Source organism: Gossypium hirsutum, chromosome D11 (genome assembly GCF_007990345.1).
Source record: "Gossypium hirsutum isolate 1008001.06 chromosome D11, Gossypium_hirsutum_v2.1, whole genome shotgun sequence".
Lineage (NCBI taxonomy): Eukaryota > Viridiplantae > Streptophyta > Magnoliopsida > Malvales > Malvaceae > Gossypium > Gossypium hirsutum.
Genome location: NC_053447.1, coordinates 67,508,805 through 67,533,088, shown reverse-complemented (window position 1 = coordinate 67,533,088; position 24,284 = coordinate 67,508,805). Strand labels below are relative to the sequence as shown.

At 35.6% G+C, this 24,284-nt stretch overlaps 1 protein-coding gene across 1 annotated transcript in view; it reads right to left on the bottom strand.

Moving 5' to 3' along the window:
- The window catches only part of LOC121223268 (T-complex protein 1 subunit theta-like), a 39,694-nt gene extending 16,123 nt beyond the window's left edge, over nt 1-23,571 (bottom strand). The window contains exons 1-9 of the mRNA XM_041104413.1: nt 23,380-23,571; nt 16,277-16,354; nt 15,894-16,027; nt 15,636-15,708; nt 15,473-15,550; nt 15,268-15,390; nt 15,035-15,129; nt 14,403-14,627; nt 14,238-14,295 (exon numbers count right to left, since the gene is read on the bottom strand). Of these exons, the coding sequence (XP_040960347.1) occupies nt 14,238-14,295; nt 14,403-14,627; nt 15,035-15,129; nt 15,268-15,390; nt 15,473-15,550; nt 15,636-15,708; nt 15,894-16,027; nt 16,277-16,354; nt 23,380-23,571 (1,056 nt within the window). The remainder of the gene's footprint in view (nt 1-14,237; nt 14,296-14,402; nt 14,628-15,034; nt 15,130-15,267; nt 15,391-15,472; nt 15,551-15,635; nt 15,709-15,893; nt 16,028-16,276; nt 16,355-23,379) is intronic.
- Nucleotides 23,572-24,284: the final 713 nt, after the last annotated feature.

The following is a 24,284-nucleotide window of genomic DNA, read 5'->3' as shown; positions in this document are numbered from 1 at the left end:
AGGACAAAAAAGAACACAAGAGTTTTCACGAGGTTCGGTAAATTATACCTACGTCCTCGGGCACTAACACCAGATGATAACTTTACTATCTCCAAAATATTACAAACAAATAGAATTCCTTAAGAATTCTCAAATGGGAGAAGAGAGAAAACTAAGAGAGAAAGATTGGTTGGGATGGTTGAAATGAGAAATGGTTAGGCCTATTTATAGTTGAGGTTCAGGGACTAACTTGCAAATGGCCTAAAAAATTAGGGACCAAAATTGCAATTATCCCATTCAACTTTAAACAACTTGCCTATCACTTTTTTTTCTTTCGGTGCCACTTGCACCTCCCATTTTTGACTTTTCAACAATCTCCACCTTGAAGATTTGATTAGGATAATCACATCTTCACACACTTCCTTCAACTCCCCAAATTCGATAAAGCTATCTTTTGTAGTGCCTCCAAATGAGCTTTCGAGCGCCATACACCTAAAGGTGCTCAAATTCTCAGGATGTTAATCAAGTTCAAACAATGATTAAACTTGATTGTTGTTACCACCTTGGTCATCATATCTGCGGGATTATCTGCTGTTGGAATCTTCTGAAGTAGAATTTTTCCTTTTTCAAAGACTTCCCGCACAAAGTGATATCTTACGTCGATATGTTTGGTTCTTGAATGATAGACTTGATTTTTCGCTAAATGAATAGCGCTCTGCCTGTCACAATATAAACTTATGTGACTTTGAACAACTCCTAAGTCTTTCAACAATCCATTAAGCCAAATAGCCTCCTTAACAGCTTCTGTAACTGCCATATATTCTGCCTCTGTAGTAGACACAGCTACTGTAGACTGTAAGGTAGACTTCCAACTCACTGGGGCTTTCGCAAGAGTAAACAGATACCCCGTAGTTGAACGACGTTTATCTAAATCACCAGCAAAGTCGGAATCAACATATCCAACTACAAACTGACCAAGTGATTCATCCTGTTCAAAAATTAAACCAACATCTACGGTTTTTCGAAGATACCGTAGAATCCATTTCACAGCTTGCCAATGTCCTTTTCCAGGATCATGCATATACCTGCTCACAACTCCAACAGCTTGTGAAATGTCAGGCCTCGTACACACCATCGCATACATCAAACTCCCAACTGCATTAGCATATGGGACTTTTGCCATATATTCTCTTTCTTCTTCAGTTTTCGGAGATAATTGAGCACTAAGTTTCAAATGAGAAGCAAGTGGGGTACTTACATGTTTTGTGTTTTCATTTACACCAAAACATTGTAATACCTTTTTCAGATATTGCTTCTGATTCAAACAAAGCTTGCCTCTCTGTCTATCTCTACTTATCTCCATGCCGAGAATCTTCTTGGCCTCACCTAGATCTTTCATCTCGAACTCTTGATTCAACTGAGCCTTCAGCTTATCTATCTCATTTTGGCTCTTCGAAGCGATTAACATATCATCAACATACAAGAGTAGATAAATGAAAGATCCGTCATGCAGCTTCTGCAAATATACACAATTGTCATATTTGCTTCTTGTGTACTTCTGCCTTCTCATAAAGCTATCAAATCGCTTGTACCACTGCCTCGGGGATTGCTTCAATCCATATAGCGATTTGTTAAGCTTACAAACCCAATTTCTACCACCAGCATCTGTGTATCCTTCTGGCTGAGTCATATAGATCTCCTCTTCTAACTCACCATGCAAGAAAGCCGTCTTAACATCAAGTTGAGCTAGCTCCAAATTCAACTGTGCTACCAAGGCCAACAAAATTCTAATGGAGGAATGCTTCACAACAGGGGAAAATACATCATTGTAGTCAATTCCCTCCTTCTGAGCATATCCTTTAGCTACCAATCTTGCCTTGTAGCGAATATCCTTCTTGCTAGGAGATCCATCTTTCTTTGCGAATACCCACTTGCATCCGATTGCCCTTTTACCTTTCGGTAATTGCGCCAACTCCCAAGTATTGTTCTTCAGGAGAGACTGCATTTCTTCATCCATGGCGCTTTTCCATTTATCACTTTCTAAGCTTTGCATTGCTTCTTGATAAGTGATAGGAATATCATCAACAACGGGAAGGGCGTAGGCCACCATATCAGTAAATCTAGCAGGTTTACGAATTTCTCTCCGTGGCCTTGCAACTGCAACTGGTTCTGGTGTACTTAGTGGTTCTTGGGTCAGAACCTCTTTAACCTCTAATTCCTCCATTGTGGCTGGAGAATTAGACTTATTAACTGGGCAAATCCCCATCTGCTCAAACTCCACCTGTTTTGGCGTACACTCCACCTGCTGTGGAGTATTGCTCGTCTGAATATCTTTATCTGCTACCTTTTTCAATGTGGCAGATTCATCAAAGGTAACATCTCTGCTACAGATCATTTTCTTTGTGCTTAAGCACCAAAGACGAAATCCCTTCACTCCAGAAGTGATTCCCATAAAGAGAGCTTTCTTTGCCCTCGGATCTAACTTTGACTCCTTCACATGGTAATATGCAGTGGTTCCAAACACATGTAAGGAATCATAATCTGTAGCCGGTTTTCCAGACCATACCTCCATAGGAGTTTTTCTTTCTAATGCAGATGATGGCAAACGATTAACAAGATGGCCAGCGTATGTCACAGCCTCAGCCCAAAATTGCTTGCCCAACCTAGCATTGGACAACATACATCGAACTTTCTCCAGCAATGTTCGATTCATACGCTCTGCCAATCCATTCTGCTGTGGTGTATCCCTAACTGTGAAGTGTCAAACAATACCATACTCTTGGCACACATCGAAGAACGGATCACTTTTATATTCCCCTCCATTGTCCGTCCTAAGCCGCTTGATTTTCTTGCCAGTCTGGTTTTCGATCATAGTTTTCCATTTAAGAAAAACTCTAAGCACTTCATCCTTAGTTCTCATGGTATACACCCAAACTCTTCTGGAAAAGTCATCAACAAAAGTAACAAAGTAGTGTTTTCCTCCCAATGAAGGTGTCTTGAAAGGCCCCCACACATCTGAGTGAACATATTCCAAAATACCTTTTGTATTATGGATAACAGTACCAAATTTCACTCTCTTTTGCTTTCCCAGAACACAATGCTCGCAAAATTTTAATTTGCAAGCCTTTGCACCTTTCAACAATCCTTGCTTTGCCAGAATTTGCAAGGATTTTTCGCTGGCATGTCCCAACTTCATATGCCACAACTGTATTGAGTCCAATTCTTTGTTGCCGAAAGCTGCAGCGACTGCTCCAATAACTGTACTACCTTGGTAGTAATACAAGCTATTTTTCTTGATGCCCTTCAATATCACAAGTGCGCCAGATGTCACTTTCAAAATCCCATCTCTCATAGTAACAACTGAACCATTGGATTCCAAGGCTCCCAATGAGATGAGATTTTTCTTCAAACTGGGCAAGTACCGAACATCAGTCAGAACTCTGGTTGATCCATCTTGATTCTTTAATTGGATTGAACCTATCTCAACAGTTTTACAGGCATTGTCATTGCCCATATAAACAACTCCTCCATTTAGTTCTACTAAATCAGAGAACCACTCCCGATTAGGGGACATATGATAGGTACAACCCGAATCCAATATCCACTCATCTGAATGGAACGACGATGATGATGCAACCAGTGATAGTTCAGAGTCACTAGTATCATGCTTTGCAACACAAGCATCTACAGCAGCTTTTTCCTTATTCTTCAGCTTTGGACAATTTTTCTTCCAGTGGCCTTTCTCATGACAAAAAGCACATTCATCTTTCCCGAGTCTGGACTTTGACTTTGATCTCCCCTTTTGAGTTTTCTTCAGAGTGTATGAACGACCTCGGACTACTAAAGCTTCTGTATCTCTGATTGAGTTTTTCTGTTTGTCCTTCTTTCTCTGTTCATAACTGTATAAGGTCGCACAGACTTCGCTCAGAGATATATCACTCCTGCCATGAAGTAGAGTAGTTTCTAGGAACTCAAACTCCTCAGGAAGTGACCCCAACAGCATCAAAGCCAAATCTTCATCTTTGAATGTCTCATCCATATTCAGCAAATCAGTTACTAACTGATTAAATTTGGTGATGTGATCATTCATTGTGGTACTTGGGACGTATGTGAAGCGAAACAGTCTTTTCTTCAAGTGGAGCTTATTTTGACTGTTTTTCTTCAAAAAATTTTCTTCAAGTGCCACCCACAACTTATTTGCAGAAGTCTCCTTTGAAAAAGCATACCTCTGCTCTCGAGAAAGGCATGATCGAATTGTGCCACATGCCAACCGATTGATCGCCTTCCAATCTTTCTCCTGTACATCATCTGGTTTCTCTTCATCAATGGCAATGTCTAGACCCTGCTGAAAAAGGGCATCTAGAACCTCACTTTGCCACATACCAAAATGGCCTGTGCCATCAAAGATCTCCACGGCCAATCTTGCATTTGCAATTGTCGGTCTTGTCCACATGGACGATGTTGAAGCTCCTACATCGACCGTTTTCTCCATAATCTTTCAATATACCTAAGGAAATCTTTTCTGATGTGGAAGATCAGTTTAAACTGCAACCACAGAGCATACTACGATTAACCTTCGGCTCTTGATACCACTTGTTGTTCCAATAGGGTCAGAAGCGTGTAAATTATTGTACTAAAAAATCACACAAAGTTCAATTCCCAGGGAAGAGAGGTGGATCACAATGATCTCTTAAATACCAAGTCTTTCCTTAGTCAGAATATCCCTTCTATAGTAATTTAATAGCACAATTAAATACTACTATTATACCCTCAAATATTGAAAGAAAAATAGGACAAAAAAGAACACAAGAGTTTTAACGAGGTTCGGTAAATTATACCTACGTCCTCGGGCACTAACACCAGATGATAACTTTACTATCTCCAAAATATTACAAACAAATAGAATTCCTTAAGAATTCTCAAATGGGAGAAGAGAGAAAACTAAGAGAGAAAGATTGGTTGGGATGGTTGAAATGAGAAATGGTTAGGCCTATTTATAGTTGAGGTTCAGGGACTAACTTGCAAATGGCCTAAAAAATTAGGGACCAAAATTGCAATTATCCCATTCAACTTTAAACAACTTGCCTATAACTTTTTTTTCTTTCGATGCCACTTACACCTCCCATTTTTGACTTTTCAACAGGTATCTCACAGTTTCTCATCAAATGTATGCGAGTAGTATCGAATGCAAATTGTTTTAACAGCCATTTGATCAATTGTTCTGTTTTTTTGTAATATTCCTTTATAACATATTGGAAGATATGTTATGTTTTAACTTAATATATTTGAAACACAATATCTTATGCCTCACAAAATCCAATTTTTGATGATTGTCTTATTTTAAATAATGCTTCCAATCAATGGTATGTGTATTATTTAAACAAAATCCACGAAATAAAAATTACTTACTAAAACTTGTAATTCAAATTTTAATTTCAACTCCAAATTAATATTTTACTTAAATATATTACTTACAATTTAATTTAACTTATTAATAATATATATTGTTAAGTAATAATTTTTTGAAATTTATATCTTACATTACTTAAATATATATTTTTAAGTATATTTTACATGACTTACATTACTTACTAAAACATATTTTTCACTAAAATTTACTTGAATATATTAATTAAATAAATTACTTAAATACTTGATTGTTTGAAATTGGTTTAAATTTTAAATACATTACTTAAATATATATTACTTACTAAAATTTAAGTATATATTACATTACTTACATAACTTGTTAAAATATATTATCATTTCAATTTTTATTATATTTTTAAATATATTTTTACAATTTAATTTAACTTATTAATAATATATATTGTCTCATAACAATTATTTAAATTTTATTAAATTTTATTAATAATAAATTAATAATAAAGATTGCTTATGTAACTATATTTAAATTTTATTAATAATAAATTTATAACTTAAATAAGTATTACTATTTTTTTAATATTATACATATATTCATTTACGTATGTAAGCTATATTTAAATTTTATTAATAATATTTAAACATATTTTGTTGTCAAATCAGTGACACATATACCTCTCCACGAATTATTCAGTGGAAGATTAGTTTAAAAGCAAAGATTGCTTATGTAAGCTATATTTAAATTTTATTAATAATAAATTTATAACTTAAATAACTATTACTATATTTTTAATATTATACATATATTCATTTACATAACACATAAATTATATAACCTACTTAATATATAACTTGCATAACTTAAATAAGTTACATAATAATACATAATACACAACTTACATGTGTAAATAATATAGAACTTACATAACTTACATACCCTACATAAATTAAATAAGTTACATAATAATACATACTCTACATAAATTAAATAAGTTACATAATACACAACTTACGCATCTTACATAAGACATAACTTACATGTGTAAATAATACATAAATTACATAACTTACATAAGACATAACTTTCATAATACACAACTTACGCAACTTACATAAGACATAACTTACATGTGTAAATAATACATAAATTACATAACTTACATAAGACATAACTTTCATAATACACAACTTACGCAACTTACATAAGACATAACTTACATGTGTAAATAATACATATTTTACATAACTTACATAAGACATAACTTACATAAGTTTCTTAATACACATCTTACGCAACTTACACAACTTACATAACTTACATAACTTACATAATGTATATCTTGTTGTCAAATCCTAAACCCGTGCAATTTATTGTCAACATCAGACTTCAAGAATTAAGAAATGGACCAGTCTTGGATGAATTTGTCAAGGGTAAGCGACGGTTATCGAAATGGGGTGCAGAGTTTTCTAAATTTTGCATTTCAATATGCAAGCCAAGAGAACATGATTCTTTGCCCGTGTAAGAAGTGTGTCAACATAAACTGGCATTATCGTGAGGTTGTATACGAGCATCTAATTGTTGATGGGTTTGTTCGGGGTTATAAACAATGGTTATTTCATGGAGAATGCCAGCGTAGTACTTCCTCTTCAATGATCGATGTATCTTACTCTGGTACTACTTACCATCAGTCTGATAGAGGGGATGACATGGAAGGTATGTTGCGGGATGCATTTAATATGCACAGACATGGTGTGCAATCGTTCCCAGGGGATTTTATGGTATCTGATGATTGTAATATTGGTGGAACTGCTTTTACCGAACCGGGAAGTAGTGTACCTCATGAAGAGTCAAATGGAGAAGCGGCGAAGTTCTACGCTCTACTTAATGACATGAACGAAGAACTGTATGAGGGATCAAAATTTTCAAAAATGTCCTTCTGTGTTCGTCTTTTTCAGTTAAAATGTTTGGGAGGGTGGATCGAAAACTCGTTGACAATGCAATTACAAGTTATACTAGCACTAGGGACAATAATCCTGTCGAGGGAAATGTAGAATATTTCGGACAGCTTACTGACATAATTGAGTTGGATTACTACGGCAAATGGAAAGTTGTCTTATTTCGAGGTGATTGGGCCGATGTTAATACAGCTCGTGGAATCAAGCAAGATCAATTTGGTTTTACAATGGTGAACTTTGACCGATTGATTCACACAGGACAACAACTGATAGATGAGCCGTATGTATTCTCAAGTCAAGTCAAACAAGTTTTTTGCTCAAAAGATCTAACTGATGAGGTTGGTATGTTGTACTCCGTAACATCCCTAGAGACTTGTTTGACATGGGCAGTGGAAGTAGAGATAACATCGACGACAGATCAGAAACTTTTCCATTTCCAGAACAAAATTTAAACGATAATATCCCTAGTACTAGTGCACAATTTCAATGGCTTCGTCAGGATACGGATGAAGATATTTATGAATAATGATGTAGTAAGATTTTACGATTGTTTAATTATATGTAACTTACATTAGTATTAAATCTTGGTCTTATTATATAACTCAACTATTTTATATGTGCTGTTATTATTGTAATTAGTTATTAAGTTTAATTACATTTTATGTGTATTGCAGATAAAATGCCTAGAAGAAAAATTATAAGGGAAAGCATTGTTCAAAATGATCCAAACTCGATAGAAACAAATAGTACTGAACAACAGACAGCAATTGGATCTTCGAATGTTCCGATTACACACGAGGATCCTATGGAAGTTCAAAGTAACTTACATTAATTACATGCGTGTTGACTTATAATTGATTTATTTTTCAAATTCTTATATTATAATATACCATTTGTAGCTAAAAATGGTGGGACGCGTAGAGGTCGAGGACGTACGATACTTAGAGAGTTATACGAGTTAGATCCAGCTGAGCGTGTCAAGGTATGCAGAAACAGTTTTGGTTAGCCTGTTGGATCAGAAGCTCGACTTTTAGCAGGATACATGGGCATTTTAGCACAAAATGGGAATATGTTGCCTATCAACTACGAGTCATGGCGTCAAATGCCCGATAGCAACAAAAACCAAGCCCTCGATAATATTAAGGTAACAAAATGTTAATGTCATCTGTAATGCTTAGGAAATAGTTTCATTTATATTTACTTTATTAACTTGTGTTTTTTGTAGGCGAGGTTTGCTTTAGAGGTCTCCGATGCTTATGTAAAGAAGGCATTGGGAAAAAGATGGAGAGACAATAAAAGTACTTTGAAGAAAAATTATTATAAGACAAAAACAACCCTCGATGAGAAATTGCAAAATGTCCCGCCGGGTATGTTGAGGTACCAATGGGAAGATGCGGTTAGATTTTGGCATTATCAGAAAGGCGAGGTATGACGTACTTCCAAACTATTGTAATTATTTTGGTTTATAGTATTTACTATTTACGTACTAAAAATTTTATAACGTAGGATTGTGAACGAGTTGGAAAAAGTAGCCGGCAGCAACAAAAATTCACTCACACAGTCGGGTCGAGAAGTTTTGCATGTGTAGCTGAGGCGGAGGTATTTTTAATTTTTTAATATTCTCAAATATGTATAACTTTCTATTAAATAATATTTTTACTACTATATTATAGGAACGGTCGTCCGGTCAAAAAGTTGGACGCCTACAACTTTTTGAAATTACACATAAGAAGAAAGATGGATCTGCTATGACTCCTGAAGCTGGTGAAATTATGGTACGTTTACTTAATACGATTTCACTTGTTTTAGTTATTTATAGTGTTTATTTTCTAATGGTTTAATTCATTGCTTGCAATGCGACTATTGTTATATTGCATTTGTTTTTTTTACTATATATATTGCGTTCCTAACTATGTGATTTATTTATTAGGAAAAACTAAAGGAAAAAAAGACGGAGTACGAAGCAATTGCTTCTAGTGATAGTTTTGTTCATCTTGAAGACATTGATAACCGGATTATTACTGAAGTTTTGGGTCTTGAAAAGTATGGTCGGGTTCGATTTCAAGGATCTTTTATCAGCTCAACCCAATATTTTGGATCCAGCTCGCACCAATACATGGCTTCGGGGAGTCAATCTCAAGCTGAAGTTCAGAGGTTAAAAGACCAGATGGCTCAGATGCAAGCGACCACATTTGAGGTTCAAAGGAAATATGAAGAACTTCAGCAACAACTTAAAGCAGAGGCGGCAGCGAGAGAAGCAGAGGCTACAGTGAGAGAAGCAGGGGCCACAGCGAGAAAAGCAGCGATAGAAGCAGTGATAGAAGCAGAGGTTCAAAAGAAATATGAAGAACTACAGCTACGACTTCAAAAAGATGCGGCATCAAGAGAAGCAGAGCAGAGCAAAAAGTACGACGAACTTCAACAGCAGCTTCAGATTATGATGAAGATGTTTCAGCAGTCGCAACTTCCGCCGTCATAGTGTATGTTGCATAAATACTTTTAATGCTTTTGTAAAGAAAAGTATGAATTCAATTTTATTTATATCAATTAATATTATTTTAGTCATTTAATTTGAAATATTATATAAAATTATTGTTTTTGGTTGGTTTTGATCTGGTTGCTTTTGATTTTTTGTTGCAGGAGGGCTGAAAAAAACAGAAAATTTTATTTAAAAAAAATCCCAAAATTAGTGGCGTTTTTCAAAAAAGCGCCGCTAAAAGTCATATCAAACAGTGCCGTTTGTGAAATAAGCGCCGCTAAAGAACACTACTTTTAGCGGTATTTTTTAACAAGCGCCGCTAAAGAACATGATCTTTAGTGGTGTTTTTTTCCTTAGCGCCGCTAAAGAACATGATCTTTAGTGGCGTTTATTTCTAAGCGTCGCTAAAGAACATGATCTTTAGTGGCGTTTTTTTCTAAACGCCGCTAAAGAACATGATCATTAGTGGCGTTTATTTCTAAGCGCCGCTAAAGAACATGATCTTTAGTGGCATTTATTTCCTTAGGGCCGCTAAAGAACATGATCTTTAGCGGCGTTTTTTTCTGTAAGCGCCGCAAAAGTTTGCGACGTTGTCATTAGTGGCATTTTTGCGACGCTTCTTCAAGCGCCGAAAATAGATTTAGTGGCGTTAAAAAGTGCCGCTAAAGGCCCAAAAAAACGCCGCTAAAAACTTGTTCTGCTGTAGTGCTGGTGCACAGTTTTCCTCTGACTTTATAATTGGTGCACAATTATGATTAGAATGAAATTATCAAATGTTCACCTCTATTTTACAGCGAGAATGTTATAACCTTACAATCAAAATTCTGAAATAAATGTTCTTAAAGACAAATTTATTGCACGAAATAACTAAATCTCAAGTTTTATTCTGAATTAGATTTGTCCATTTAATACATAATAATTGAAGTTATCACTAAATCCTCCCTCACTAAGAATGCATAAAAGTCTATTCGAATCAATTTATCTGACCGAAACTGATGTAATCCCTTTTATAAAGTCTGTTCAAACAAACTTATTCAGTCAAAACTGATGTAATCCCTTTATATACATATCTAGATATGTTGCGCGGAAGCGTGTAAAAGAGTAAAATTATTGTACTAAAAAATCACTCTAAGTTCAATTCCCAGGAAAGAGAGGTGGATCACGAGGATCACTTAAGTACCAGGTCGTTCCTAGCTAGAATATCCCTCTATCATAATTTAATAGCACAATAAATCACTACAATCACATTCGCAAAATATGCAAAATAAACAATAAAGAACACTAGAATTTTAACGAGGTTCAGCAAATTTTGCCTACGTCCTCGGGCACTACCAAATATATTTCACTCCAAAATACAAGTGAAAATTTACAAATAAGGAGAGAGAACAATGCCTTAAGTAGAGAATGGCATATGTGGGATGTGTAAAATGAGACATAGTTAGGCCTATTTATAGTTGAAGTTCAAGGATTAACTTGAAAAGTCCCTATACAACTAGGGACCAAAATTGCAATTATTCCATGCCAAATTTCAACCCAATTTCAGTGCCTTAAATGCTCAGATTTTCGGTGCCAATCTCCTGACACCCATATCTTTGAAAAGTCAAAGATTGCATGGTTGCCAATAAGATATGTATCAAACATAAGTGTTAAATATAGGTACTAAGAGAAAATGAATGGGTTCGGGTAAAATAGGCTATGATATAACCAACATCCATGCAAAATCGAGAAAGATATGAATGAGACGATCTTCTAATTCCTTATCCCAGGCCCTAATATAGGTTCGGGTAATACACTAAAAACATAGATCACCACTACTCCCCACTGTAAACATTCTAAAATCACATGCAAAAATTCTTTCAAGCTCGTTTTAGCATCTAAAAAGAAAAAATAATAATAATAATAAAATTGATGCCTAAACAAAGTCCGAATATGGGTGGTGAGATACAAGAGATGGGAAATCAATCATACCATGCAAGATTTAGTCCTCATCCATTCCTGCTGGTTGATCTCTCCTCGCTGGACCTCCAGCTGGTTTCGCCATGATAATCTACAAACATTGAATCAACGGCATTACTGAGCTTAGTGGATGAAAATGTTTGGAAAATGAAATACATATGCGGTCCTAAGTGTAATACCCAATTTTAGCCCGGGCTCACATATGGAAACATAATTTTTGAGGATATGCAATTTTAGATATGATATGCAATCCTAGATATGATATGCAATCTTAGATATGATATATATAATCTTAGATATGATATGCAATCTTAGAATATATGATTTTGTAATCTTAGAATTTAATTTGTAGATACCCTTTAATCTCAGCCGTTGATGTAATTGATCTGTACCGTTGGATTTTGGGAGGCTCAACTATAAATAGAGGCCTCTCCCTTCATTGTAAAAAAAAAAGAAGAAGAGAAAAGAGGAAGAGGAATAAAAAAGAGAACGATTGGCAATTTTTTAAAGGTGGCTTACTTTTTTTTCTTTCGATTATTTTTTTTACTTATTTATGATTTTAAAAAGGGGAGAAGGTGATACCACTGCGAATTTTATTTATTTTATTTAGCCCCTCCGCCTTTTAATATTTTTGTAATTAAGTTTTTTTTATTTTTCTTAATTTACCCTTTTATTTATTTTTATTTCAATTGGGTCTAAGTTGAACGGCGTCGTTTTAGAGGAGAAGGGAAAATTTCCCTTCTAGCCCCTCTATGTAATTCGCGCGTTCAAATTAATCCTTTTACTTTTATTTATTTGCTGATTTACCCCAGTGTTTTTATTGCAATTCAATTTAGTTTTTCTTTTCTTTTTTTGTTCTTTTCATTTATTTTATTAATTAATAACGTAATCATTTTTTTTTATTTTTTTTAAATCTATACATGTATATTTTATGCACATATTTTTAACTTATATTTTTCTCACATTTATATATGTATATATATGTATATTTATTTTTAAAAAAGATTAATTTTGATAATGTACTCATTATTTAATTTTTTTGTCCATGTATATTCCTTTTATATGTACATGTATATATTTTTTTAAAACGAATATTATCCTATATTTTTTTAATGAATATTTTCATATTTATATGTATATATTTACGTTTTTTTTTAATGATTAAATACTTACTTTTTCTTTTTTAAAATATACTTATTTTTTATTATTTCATATATGTACGTATAATTATATTTTTTCTTTATTTGCATAAGTATATTATGTATTGTATTTATATATAAATTCTATAACCCAAAATTTTATTTGTAAATTATATGTATATTTTTAATCTTCATAATTTTCATGTGTATATTATACGTCTTTTGATCCTTATTTATTTGTTTGCTATCCCATCCATTGTATAATTGTGTTTACATTTAATATTTTGCATGTCATGGATTACCTTTTTTTATTATTTCGTTTATTCATTTGCTTATATTATTTTTATGTCGATGATGTATTTATTATTGTTATTATTATTATAGCATTTGTATATGTATAAAATCACGTTACATCATTTTTTTACTCAAATTTAAAGATAGAAATTTTTTTAAATTGAGATAATGTTCGTATTTAGGATTTTCAAGGGAATTGAGCCCTAACGTATTGGGTTCCGATTTTCTTCGTTAAATCCGACAATCGAGCATTTCTCTTCAATCAAAAAAATAAAAACTCATTATTGGGAATTCAACACGTTGTGTCCTAACGTATTGGATGTGACGCATTGATTTCTCGAAATGAAGATTTTTTTTTAAAAAATCATGACGGAAATATTCCGAGTTTGAGATTCTAAAGGAATTGTGCCCTAACGTATTGGGTGTGATTTCTTAAATCTTGGATGAGTGGATGTTCTTTTAAAGTAAAGGAAATATTCCGAGTTCGGGATTCTAAAGGGATTGTGCCCTAACGTATTGGGTGTGATTTCTTAAATCTTGGATGAGTGGATGTTCTTTTAAAGTTTTATTGTATAAATATTCTGACCTAATTCATTTTGGGGGAAATTAGAATGTTGTGCCCTAACGTATTGGGTGTGGCATTTTTGCTTCTCTGAATTGAAAAGGGTCTTAATATGCAACGTTTTAAGTTTTTAAAGATTATATTTTTAAAATTTTCGACCTTAAGACATTAATTAATTAACTAGGTACCAATTTTTGGGCGTAATGAGGGTGCTAATCCTTCCTCATACGTAACCGACTTTCGAACCCGTTTTTCTAAAATTCGTAGACCAAAGTCGTTTTAGGTGATCCAATCACACCTCAATAAAAAATTGGTGGCGACTCCCAATTTTCTTTTTTTTAAAGTCGACAACCTAAAATTTTTTGTTTTCAAAAAAATAGTTTCGACACTAAACAACAAATACAACTTTGCATGAGAATCTAATCCCATCAGCAAACTATTTTAAGTGCGATTTTCATTTTCAAGCTTTCTGCCTCTAGTAAATTACCTGATCTACACGCAACACAGTGCAGGCAGCATCTGCAGCATATTTGAGAGCAAAAAACCTGACAAAAAAAAGTCAACAATTGTAAATTATAAAAGAATCAGAGGTTAATTTTCGATGCAAAAGAGAACAGAACTGAGCCAGAAATAATTGTAAATAGCGACTTACTTAGTGACATAAAGGTCCCAAACATTCACGGTTGAGACATCCTTGCAACCACAATCCTCAGAGTCATCTCCCCTCAAGTCGATGCCCACTTTAGCATTCCCAGATGCATGCTTTTCATACAAGTTAGAAATAATATCCATTGGTTTGAGTCCAGCATTCTCTGCCAGGGTTCTCGGTGCCAATTCAAAACTTTCAGCAAACTTAACAATGGCATACTGATCCAATCTGCAAAATATCCCGTAGTTAATATTAATAGCTTCTTCTAGTACGCATCTAATATCTACAATAAATCCCAAAAACCTGTAGGAGATTCTCAACACAGCTATCAAAATGAACATGACCAAAATGCAAGATATAAATAACTTGACAGCCAACGATGCAGAAGTTGACTCATTTGACACCTCTCCAGCACTATGCCTGAATACCTAGTTGTTTAGCAGGTAGAATCATGATGGTCGGTTTTGCACTGGTACCGGTGTGGTACTGACTACCTTGGGTAGAATTCCATCAAGCCACAAATGTGTTCATGTCATTCATACAAGTGTAATGCTTAAACTTGCAGCTTAAATATGAAACAACACATGCAGGATGGCATTTTGCATTAAGAAGAGCACACGGAAAAAACAAATCACCCTGTTTCCTTGAAGGAGAACTCTTTCAGTCTTCTCGCCAACCCGATTTCTGTAGCAGCAGCTCCAGGTACTATACGACTATCCCTGCACATTGCCTGACCAAAAATGAATGGGCATTAAGAATGGGATAATGATTCTTTCCTCGGAATTTACATCCAAAAAAGATGGAAAAGACAATTTCAGCAGGTGAGGTTTATATGGCATTCAAAGAAAAAGATCAGCAAAAAAAAAACCTTATATGTATTGACTCCATCATCAACAGCTCTTTCAAGATCATCCAATATACTATCAGTACTTCCTCGCAGAACCACAGTGGCAACCTTGTTACCCCCATCTTCACTTCTCACAACAGTGACCTACATTAAATTGGAAAAGGCAAAATAGAGTGAGGCAAGGACAAGGAACCAAATATAAGTAAATCCACCTCTTCAAACATACCCGAGAACCACCGATTTCCTCAACTGAAATTGAATCAACAAATCCCAAATCATCTGGCTTTGGTTGGCTGAGTTTCAGCTGTCAGAAGAATTAAAGGCCCATTAGATTGCAATCAAAATATATGATCTTTTTTCATATAACATAATCTAGATAGAATGCTCACAAGAGCAGAAGTGCCTGTTGTGCGGCAGAAGCGTCGTAGTTCAAACTTTGAGCTAATTTTCAAGACCATTAACCTGCCCAAATAAAATCACATATCAGAGATGTTGACCAAGAGAGCAAAATAATTGAAATAATTTTGAATCCAAAAAGTAGGTGAATCTATCAACACAACATATTCAACATCATGGGCTTAATATCAAATCAAAACAAGAAAGAGCAAAGTAAAGAGTCGGAAATATGGGAAGGAAGCTTGATGTACTTGTAACGGTCACAGAAATGCAATGCCATTTCCCCGACTGCTCCTCCACTAACGATAACTTTGGCACCAGAATCAGCAACTGCTTTAATGAACTCCTCAACCTTAGCTTCTTCAGTTTTTGCGTAATTCTCTAGCTATAAGAAAAAAAACATAAAGAGAAGCCTTCCACATTTAGAATATTTGACCAACAAAAGCACCCTATACCAATTTACAAAATGTAAAAACGGACAGCATGAGATAAGAAAATCATTATGCCCATATTGCCCAAAACCACAGATTTTAAAATAACAGGAATGCATTCAAAACAATTTGCCTTCTAATCGGTTGCTTCTTTCATACGATCTCCTATTTAAAAAAAGAATTAAAAAATTATCATAATTTACCTGCTCAGCAGAGTGAATCAAAACAATTCCTTTTGTTTCAGTAGCAGATGAATCAACACCAATTGCAAACACAGCCACCTAACACGAAGTGAACACAACAATACAAGTCAAAAAGCAACGAGACCTTTAACTTGGCCAAGTGAAAACTATCAAGCAGCTTTGTATAACTTAAATTAATCTGAAATGGATAAATAGAAAGAAAAAAATTAATTTAAATAATATTTTAAAAAGTTAATATATTGGTGCATAACATAAAAAATTAAATATTTTTAAATAATTAATATAAATGTTTTAAAAAATTGTATTTTGCTAAAGTATTGAATTTTAAACTATGTAATAATCACTAGCTAAATTGTTGGAGCTAAGTGCAACAAATAGCAAGGTTCAACAAAAAGCTTGCCGAGCAAGAATCGAGACTTGCGGCAGAAACAAAGAAGAAAAATGAAATAAATTTTAAGCAAAGCTAAAATAGAGAGTATATGGATGAAATCTTGATTGAATTCATTCATCTTTTTTTAAAATGGCATAAAGTCTATTTATACAAGCTTACAACTTGACAACTTAGTTGGAATACAACTAAGTTTCATCATTACATCCACTTAAAATAAATCACCACTTACTACCACTAACAAACTTAGTTGGAATACAACTAAGTTTCATCATTACATCCACTTAAAATAAATCACCACCTACTACCACTAACAAACTTAGTTGGAATACAACTAAGTTACATCATTACATCCAAATAATAATAATAATAATAATAATAATAAAACATGTGATTGCTACATGCTAACCATTGCTTCAATACTCCTCCTTGGTTTGCATGGAGCAAACACCTAGCTTCCTTCTTAGACATTCGAACCTTGTGACATTAAGGGCTTTAGTCAAAATGTCTGCAAGTTGATCCTCAGAATTACAATGGATCAGCTTCACTTCCTGAGCTTGCTCCATTTCTCGAACAACATGCAACTTGATGCTGAAATGCTTTGTTCTTCCATGGAACACTGGATTTTTAGCAATTGCAACTGAAGATTGGTTGTCACAGAAGATCTCAGTAGCTTCCTTTTGATGCACTTTCAAATCAGCTAAGATTTTCCTTAGCCAAATGGCTTGGTTGATAGCACTTGCAGCTGCCACATATTCTGCTTCAGCAGTAGATTGAGCCACCAGACTTTGCTTCTTCGAGCTCCAGCAAAACATGGCTGAACCAAGGTTGAAAGCATACCCTGAGGTGCTTTTCATGTCATCTATCGAGCCAGCCCAGTCACTATCAGTGTAGCCAACCAGCTTCAGATTTCCTTCCTTGCTGTACCTTAAACCATAGCTCAAAGTGCCTTTGACATATCTAAGCACTCTCTTAGCAGCTTGTAAATGTTTTTTATTGCAACAATGCAAGAACCTTGAGAGCAATCCTACAGCATACATTATGTCTGGTCTAGTGGCAGTTAAATATAACAGACAACCAACTAGACTTCTGTAGGTTGTTTCACAAACCTTCTCAAAATCACCTTGGCTCGATAGTTTTTCTCCAACAGCAACAGGTGTTTTAGTTGCTTTACTGTTTTGCATGGAGAACTTGGTCAGAATCTTTGTGGCAAAGTTTCTCTGACTTAGAAATATCTCATTTTGTGCTTGAGTCGCCTCCATTCCAAGGAAATAAGACATTTCCCCTAGATCAGACATTTCAAATACTTCTTGCATCTTGGTCTTGAAATCGACCAGCACTGCTCGATCTCCTCCTGTCACCAGCAGGTCATCAACATATAGGGATACAATGAGCTGTGTTTGTGTCCCTTGCTTCTTGACATACAGTGTTGGCTCACTCTTGCTTCGATCGAATCCCAAATTAGTCAAGTAGCCATCGATTCTGCTGTACCAGGCCCTTGGAGCCTGTTTTAAGCCATATAGGGCCTTCTTCAGTTTGTAGACCATATGCTCTCTGCCAGCTATCTCAAACCCTTGTGGTTGTTCAACATAGATCTCTTCATCTAAGAAACCATTCAGAAAGGCTGATTTCACATCGAGTTGATGGATCTTCCACTCGAGCTGTGCTGCTAAGGCAATCAGTAATCTGATGGTGTCTAGCCTGGCCACTGGTGCAAAGGTCTCCAGGTAGTCCAGGCCATACCTCTGACTGAACCCCTTGACAACTAGTCTTGCTTTCAGTTTGTTCAAGGTACCATCAGCATTTTGCTTGGCTTTGTACACCCATTTCACCCTAATTATCTTCCTTTTGACTGGCCTTTCAACTAATTCCCAGGTCTGGTTCTTCTCAATCATGCTAATCTCCTCAGCCATTGCCTGCTTCCACTCTTGCTGAGCTTCAGCCTCTTCAAAATTGCTTGGTTCAGCTATGGCTACATGAGCTCTTTCATAAATCTCAGTCAATGGTCTTGTTCCTCTAACTGGTTCATCATCAATGTCCATTTCAGGAACATTTTGATCTGGCTCAGCTTGATCTGCTGCAAGTCCTTCTGAAACTTCCTCAGGTTCATGTTTTTCCCAGTTCCAACATGACTTTTCATCAAATACCACATCCCTACTGACTGACACTTTCTTTGTTGAAGGATCCAAGATCCTATAGCCCTTCTCAACAGTGCTGTAGCCCACCAAAATACCAGGTCGAGCCCTTTCAGACAATTTGTCCCTTTTGACAGCAGGTACATGAGCATAACAGATGCATCCAAAGACCTTCAGATGAGCCAGTGATGGCTTGAATCCAAACCAGGCTTCGAATGGAGTCTTCTGATCCAAGGCCTTGGTTGGAAGCCTATTTTGAATGTAGTTTGCAGTGTTAACTGCCTCTGCCCATAGTGCTTTAGGCAGATTCTTCTGAATCATCAAGCACCTGGCCATATCCATCAGACTCCTATTCTTCCTTTCACTTACACCATTTTGCTGAGGTGTATATGTGTTGGTAAGTTGATGTTTGATGCCTGCCTTATCACAGAAGGCTTGGAACTGAGCTGAGGTGTACTCAGTCCCATTATCAGACCTTATGGACTTCAGCTTGCAACCTGTTTCAGTCTCAGCAGCAGTCTTGAACTTCCAAAACACTGAGGCCGCCTCTGATTTCTATTTTAGGAAGTAAAGCCAGCAATATCTTGAAAAATCATCAATGAACAGTATGAAGTACCTGTTTCCACTTAATGACTCAGTCCTCATAGGGCCACACACATCAGTGTGCACCAGTTAGAGTTTTTCAGAGGCTCTCCAGGCTTGATTCGAGGGAAATGGGAGTCTGGCCTACTTTCCTAGCTGACACACTTCACACACATCATCATGATCCACTGAGTTGATGAAGTTTTCAGCCAAGTCCTCTCTGACCATTCGAGCCATCGATCTGAAGTTGGCATGTCCCAGTCTTTGATGCCAAAGCTTGGATTCATCTGATGTGACTGTGTAGGCAATGTTTGACTCCCTGGTCCAGTCAACTACAAAGCTCTTATTAGCCATAGGAACTGCCATCAGCTTGGATCCACTTGGATCATTGATTTGGCATTGGTTGTCTTTGAACACAACAGAATACCCTTTCTCCAGCAACTGAGCTATGCTGAGCAGGTTTCTGTCAATTTCAGGCACCAAAAGCACATTTGAAATCACTTTGGCACCTGTGGGGGTGCATATCAGCACATCACCCTTGCCTTCAGCTTGAATAAAATGTCCATTTCCTATCTTGACTTTAGTTCTGCAGCTTCTGTCTAAAGACTTGAAGATTGCAGCATCAGGTGTCATGTGGTTGGTGCATCCACTGTCTAGAAGCCAACCAGATGAGAACCTTTCTTGAGTAGCTGAGCATAACACAGCAAAGACTTGCTCCTCTTGGTCACTGTCCTCCTTAGCTACTCGAGCCTCAGCTTTCATCTGTTGAAACTGACTCTGCCTTGATTTGGCCTTGCTCTTGCAGACTCTCTCAACATGACCCTTCTTTTTACAATGCTGACATACAGCATCTGGATTGAACCAGCATTTTTCTTTTGGATGACCAGCCCTTCTGCAGTGCTTGCAAGTCTGACCCTCTTTTCTTGCAACATCAGTCCTTGGCTTGTCTCTCCAGGCCTTCTTGCCTTTGTAGGCAGTGTTTGTTCTTGCCTGAAAGGCACCTTCTTGATGCTCCTCCAGTCTGCTTGCTCTTCTTTGCTCTTGAGCATATAAAGCATTGATCAACTCTGTCAGGGAGATGGTGTACAGGTCCCTTGAGTCCTCGAGAGATGAGATTTTTGCCTCATACCTCTCGGGCAGAGTTGCAATAACCTTCTCCACTATCCTAGCTTCCTTGAGCTGCTCTCCAAGGAGCCTAATGCTGTTAACCACAGCCATAATCCTGTCAGAGTACTGCTTGATAGTTTCTTCTTCCTTCATCTTCAAATTCTCGAAATCTCTCCTTAAGTTCAGCAACTGTTGCTGCCTTGTCCTCTCTGTCCCTTGAAACTCCTCTTGCAACTTGTCCCAGGCTTGTTTTGGTGATTCACAGGCCATAATTCTTGTGAAAATCACATCTGACACTGAGTTCTGGATGCAAGACATGGCTTTGTGCCTCTTGGTCCTCTCATCAGCATGCTGCCTGATTTGAGCTACTGTTGGATTGCCTCTAAGTGGCTCTGGTTCAACATCTGAGTTGACTACCTCCCACAGATCGAAAGCTTGTAGGTAGGTCTTCATTTTAACCACCCATATGTGGTAGCCTTCTCCATTGAAGACTTGAGGTGCAGCTGGTGAAAAGCTTGATGAAGCCATGAATTTGTATAACAGATCCCTTAAGAAATAGGCTCTTGATACCAATTGTTGAACCTTGCTATTTGTTGCACTTAGCTCCAACATAAATAAACACTAGATTAAGAAGAAAACCAAGAGTAATTGAAGTTTTTATTGCTAATTATGTTCCATCATTGGAAAATTGAAGGAAAAACATAAGAATGAGATGAGAAAATTAGAGAAGTGGATGAGAAGAAATTGATAGTTTGCAACAGAATACACATGCCATTTTCCTTCCCTTTCTTGCTACCTATACCCACTCCTCTCGCACAACAAAATCATTAAGTCAATGCTAATGTGGATCCATTACAAAGTCATTATATTTGTTAGGTGGCCTCATTGTACGTGTTATTCTCTTTGGATTTATTTGTCCCAGTTGCTTAGTCCCAGCATCCGTTGAATCTTGTTGATCGATTGAGCCAATGTCATTGTTGTTTACAACAATAGTCCCCCCATTGGAAAGAACCTAGTCCTCAAGGTTGTAATTGGGAAAAATCTTGAGTAATTTATCCTTGTCTTCCCAAGTAGGTTATTATTTTTTTATGATATAACTTGATCTTATCACAACATACCCAGAATACATCCAGGAATTACCATAAAGAAGACAGATAGTCATCATTTCTCATGAAGACTTGGTCGAACACGCCACAAGGACCAAACAAAATAAGCCACAAAGGCTTAGTTGATCACGCCATATAGGACACATTTAGAATCACGTGTTTATTGTCCCGACGGACTTTCACAGAAGATGTCATGGTTCCTTAGTCATGGTCTTATACTTAAACTTTATACCTTATGTCGTGATCTGCCAGTCCAATTTTTATCATAACGGAGGCATCACCATGAGTATTCATACAAACACATCTTGCCATGGGCTCAAACACACGGACTTATTCACTTCATGTATCGTGACCTGCCAATCCAGACTATGTTTCACTAGAGGATACACCATGGGTGTTTTCATATCATAGTGTCATGGGCTTCCACCACATGATCTTACACATACACTCATATTGTGATATATCAGTCTAGTTAGCAATATACCTGTCATACCAGAGGCATCACAAAAGAACGTTACTCCAACCCTACTTCTCAAATTATTCATACTTATTTGATTCTTACATATATACTTACGAACAACATTCTATTCACACTGAGTTTTATACATTCCATCATAACCACATATATCATCATTTATTTTTCACATTCTTAACAATCTTCAAAGATATCATTATCACTTATGCTTGTTTATATCTAAACAGTAAACATGCAAGAGTCAAGATAAACACTCACCTGATACTCACCAACTGTAGTTCAAAGCTCAAAACTCGAACATCTTTCTTGGCCTAGCAGCAACAGCTACTCAAAGAACACAATTTCACCATTAAAATCCTTATACACAGATTTTTAACATCTCAATCATAGATAAACCCCATGCAAGACCTTGTTTTAGTCCTACTGCTCAGTAAACTCTTAACATCATAAATCCTTCAAAACTTAACATGCAAAGCCATATTACTTACTAAGAGATAAAGTGACGTCTAACTAATCCCAGCATCTTAACATCTAACTTGAAGAGATTGAAATAGCACTTAACTTGAAGAAATAGAGAACAATATTGAAGGAAGAAATAGAAGAAGAATTCTCAATAGACCCTTCTCACCCATATATATAACCCATTTGCGGGAACTTTAACAAATGTCAATACATTTAGTGTGGGAACTTAACAGATGTTAACACAATTAGAACTATCCTTCTTAACGGCCTACAGGTTCTAAGAGAAACATAAATGAAAATCCTTTCTCAATAAATATTTGACCAGTCAATCCAGTTGATTCTTAACCAGATCATGTTCAACTTAACTAGCACAATGCTCAGACAAACCACGATGTTAAACATTTGGCAGGTACATTACACCCAATCGTACTCGCCAAAAGACAAAACATGGCGAACTATAATACGTCAAATAAATAATCTTTACAACTCTATGCCATAATTCGGATCCACCAAACTCGGGGTGTGACAAACCTAACTAGACAAAAAGTTTCTCCATGCCCTAAATGGCCACATATGAAATACAATAATGTGATTCTTTCATACTGAAATCTCGCGTATATGAAACTTGATAATGAAACCTAAATTTTCTTCCTCCTTTTCAATGGGGATCTCACATTTAATTTAACTCTTATTTGCAAATATTGACTAACACCTCTCGAAATCTGCTTCAAATCATAATCCGAAAAATTCTCAAATAAAATTACCAAACTATCTTGCCACTGCTTCAAAGAAAAATCCTAGGGGAATATCACGTACTTGAACCCAAAACCATGAAAAATCAATGGTACTTGCATGGGATCTTCATTAATAGCCAAATGATGGAACACTAACCAATGATTGTTGAAAGCCCATGGTGCTCCATTAATCACCCTATCAATGTCCACCTTATTGAAAAATCTAAACAAATATCTATTCTCTCCCATATTCAAGATCTGCACACACCTTAAAGGATGCCACAAATTTGCCAATGTATTCTTCATCGTTGGAAAGTGGACCACACTAGCAGTAAGAAAACATCCCACCAAACAAAACTCTTGTTTTTAATTTAAATATTGAAATTTATAATTAAACAATATCTTGTAATAAAATAATTTAATGCATAATTTGGTACTTGAGTTTGACACTTTTTTCTAATGTGGTACTCTTGTTTTTTTTTTGTTCAATTTGTTACATATATTTGACAAAAGTTATATATTTTGGTATTCAAAAGTAACGATGTAACACCTCTTAACCCTAAACCGTCACCGAAACAGGGTTACGAGGCATTACTGGACATCTCGAACAATTTATAAATAATTCTTAGATAAATAACGAACATACATAAAAAAATCATAAATTCATATAAATTTATGCTAATTGGCTTCATTCATTTTTTTATTTTTTTTAAATTTCGACAGTATTTCTGCTTATTTTTACATAAAACCCCCTGCAAACTTAAAACCAAAATCAAACCAATACCAATATTTCAATCAATGATTTTATACTTTAAAACGCTACTAAATCATGCTTAATAAATTGATTTACTACTTTAATTATAAAAGGTTAAAGTTAACATGTAAAAAAAAAACTAATTCATATCTTTCATTTCATTTCAAGATTTAATACTAAGTTTACTAATTTATAACTTTAAACTTTATTTATCATCCAAAAGATTATAACCATTTATTTACAACCAAGATCATTTAGCATATAT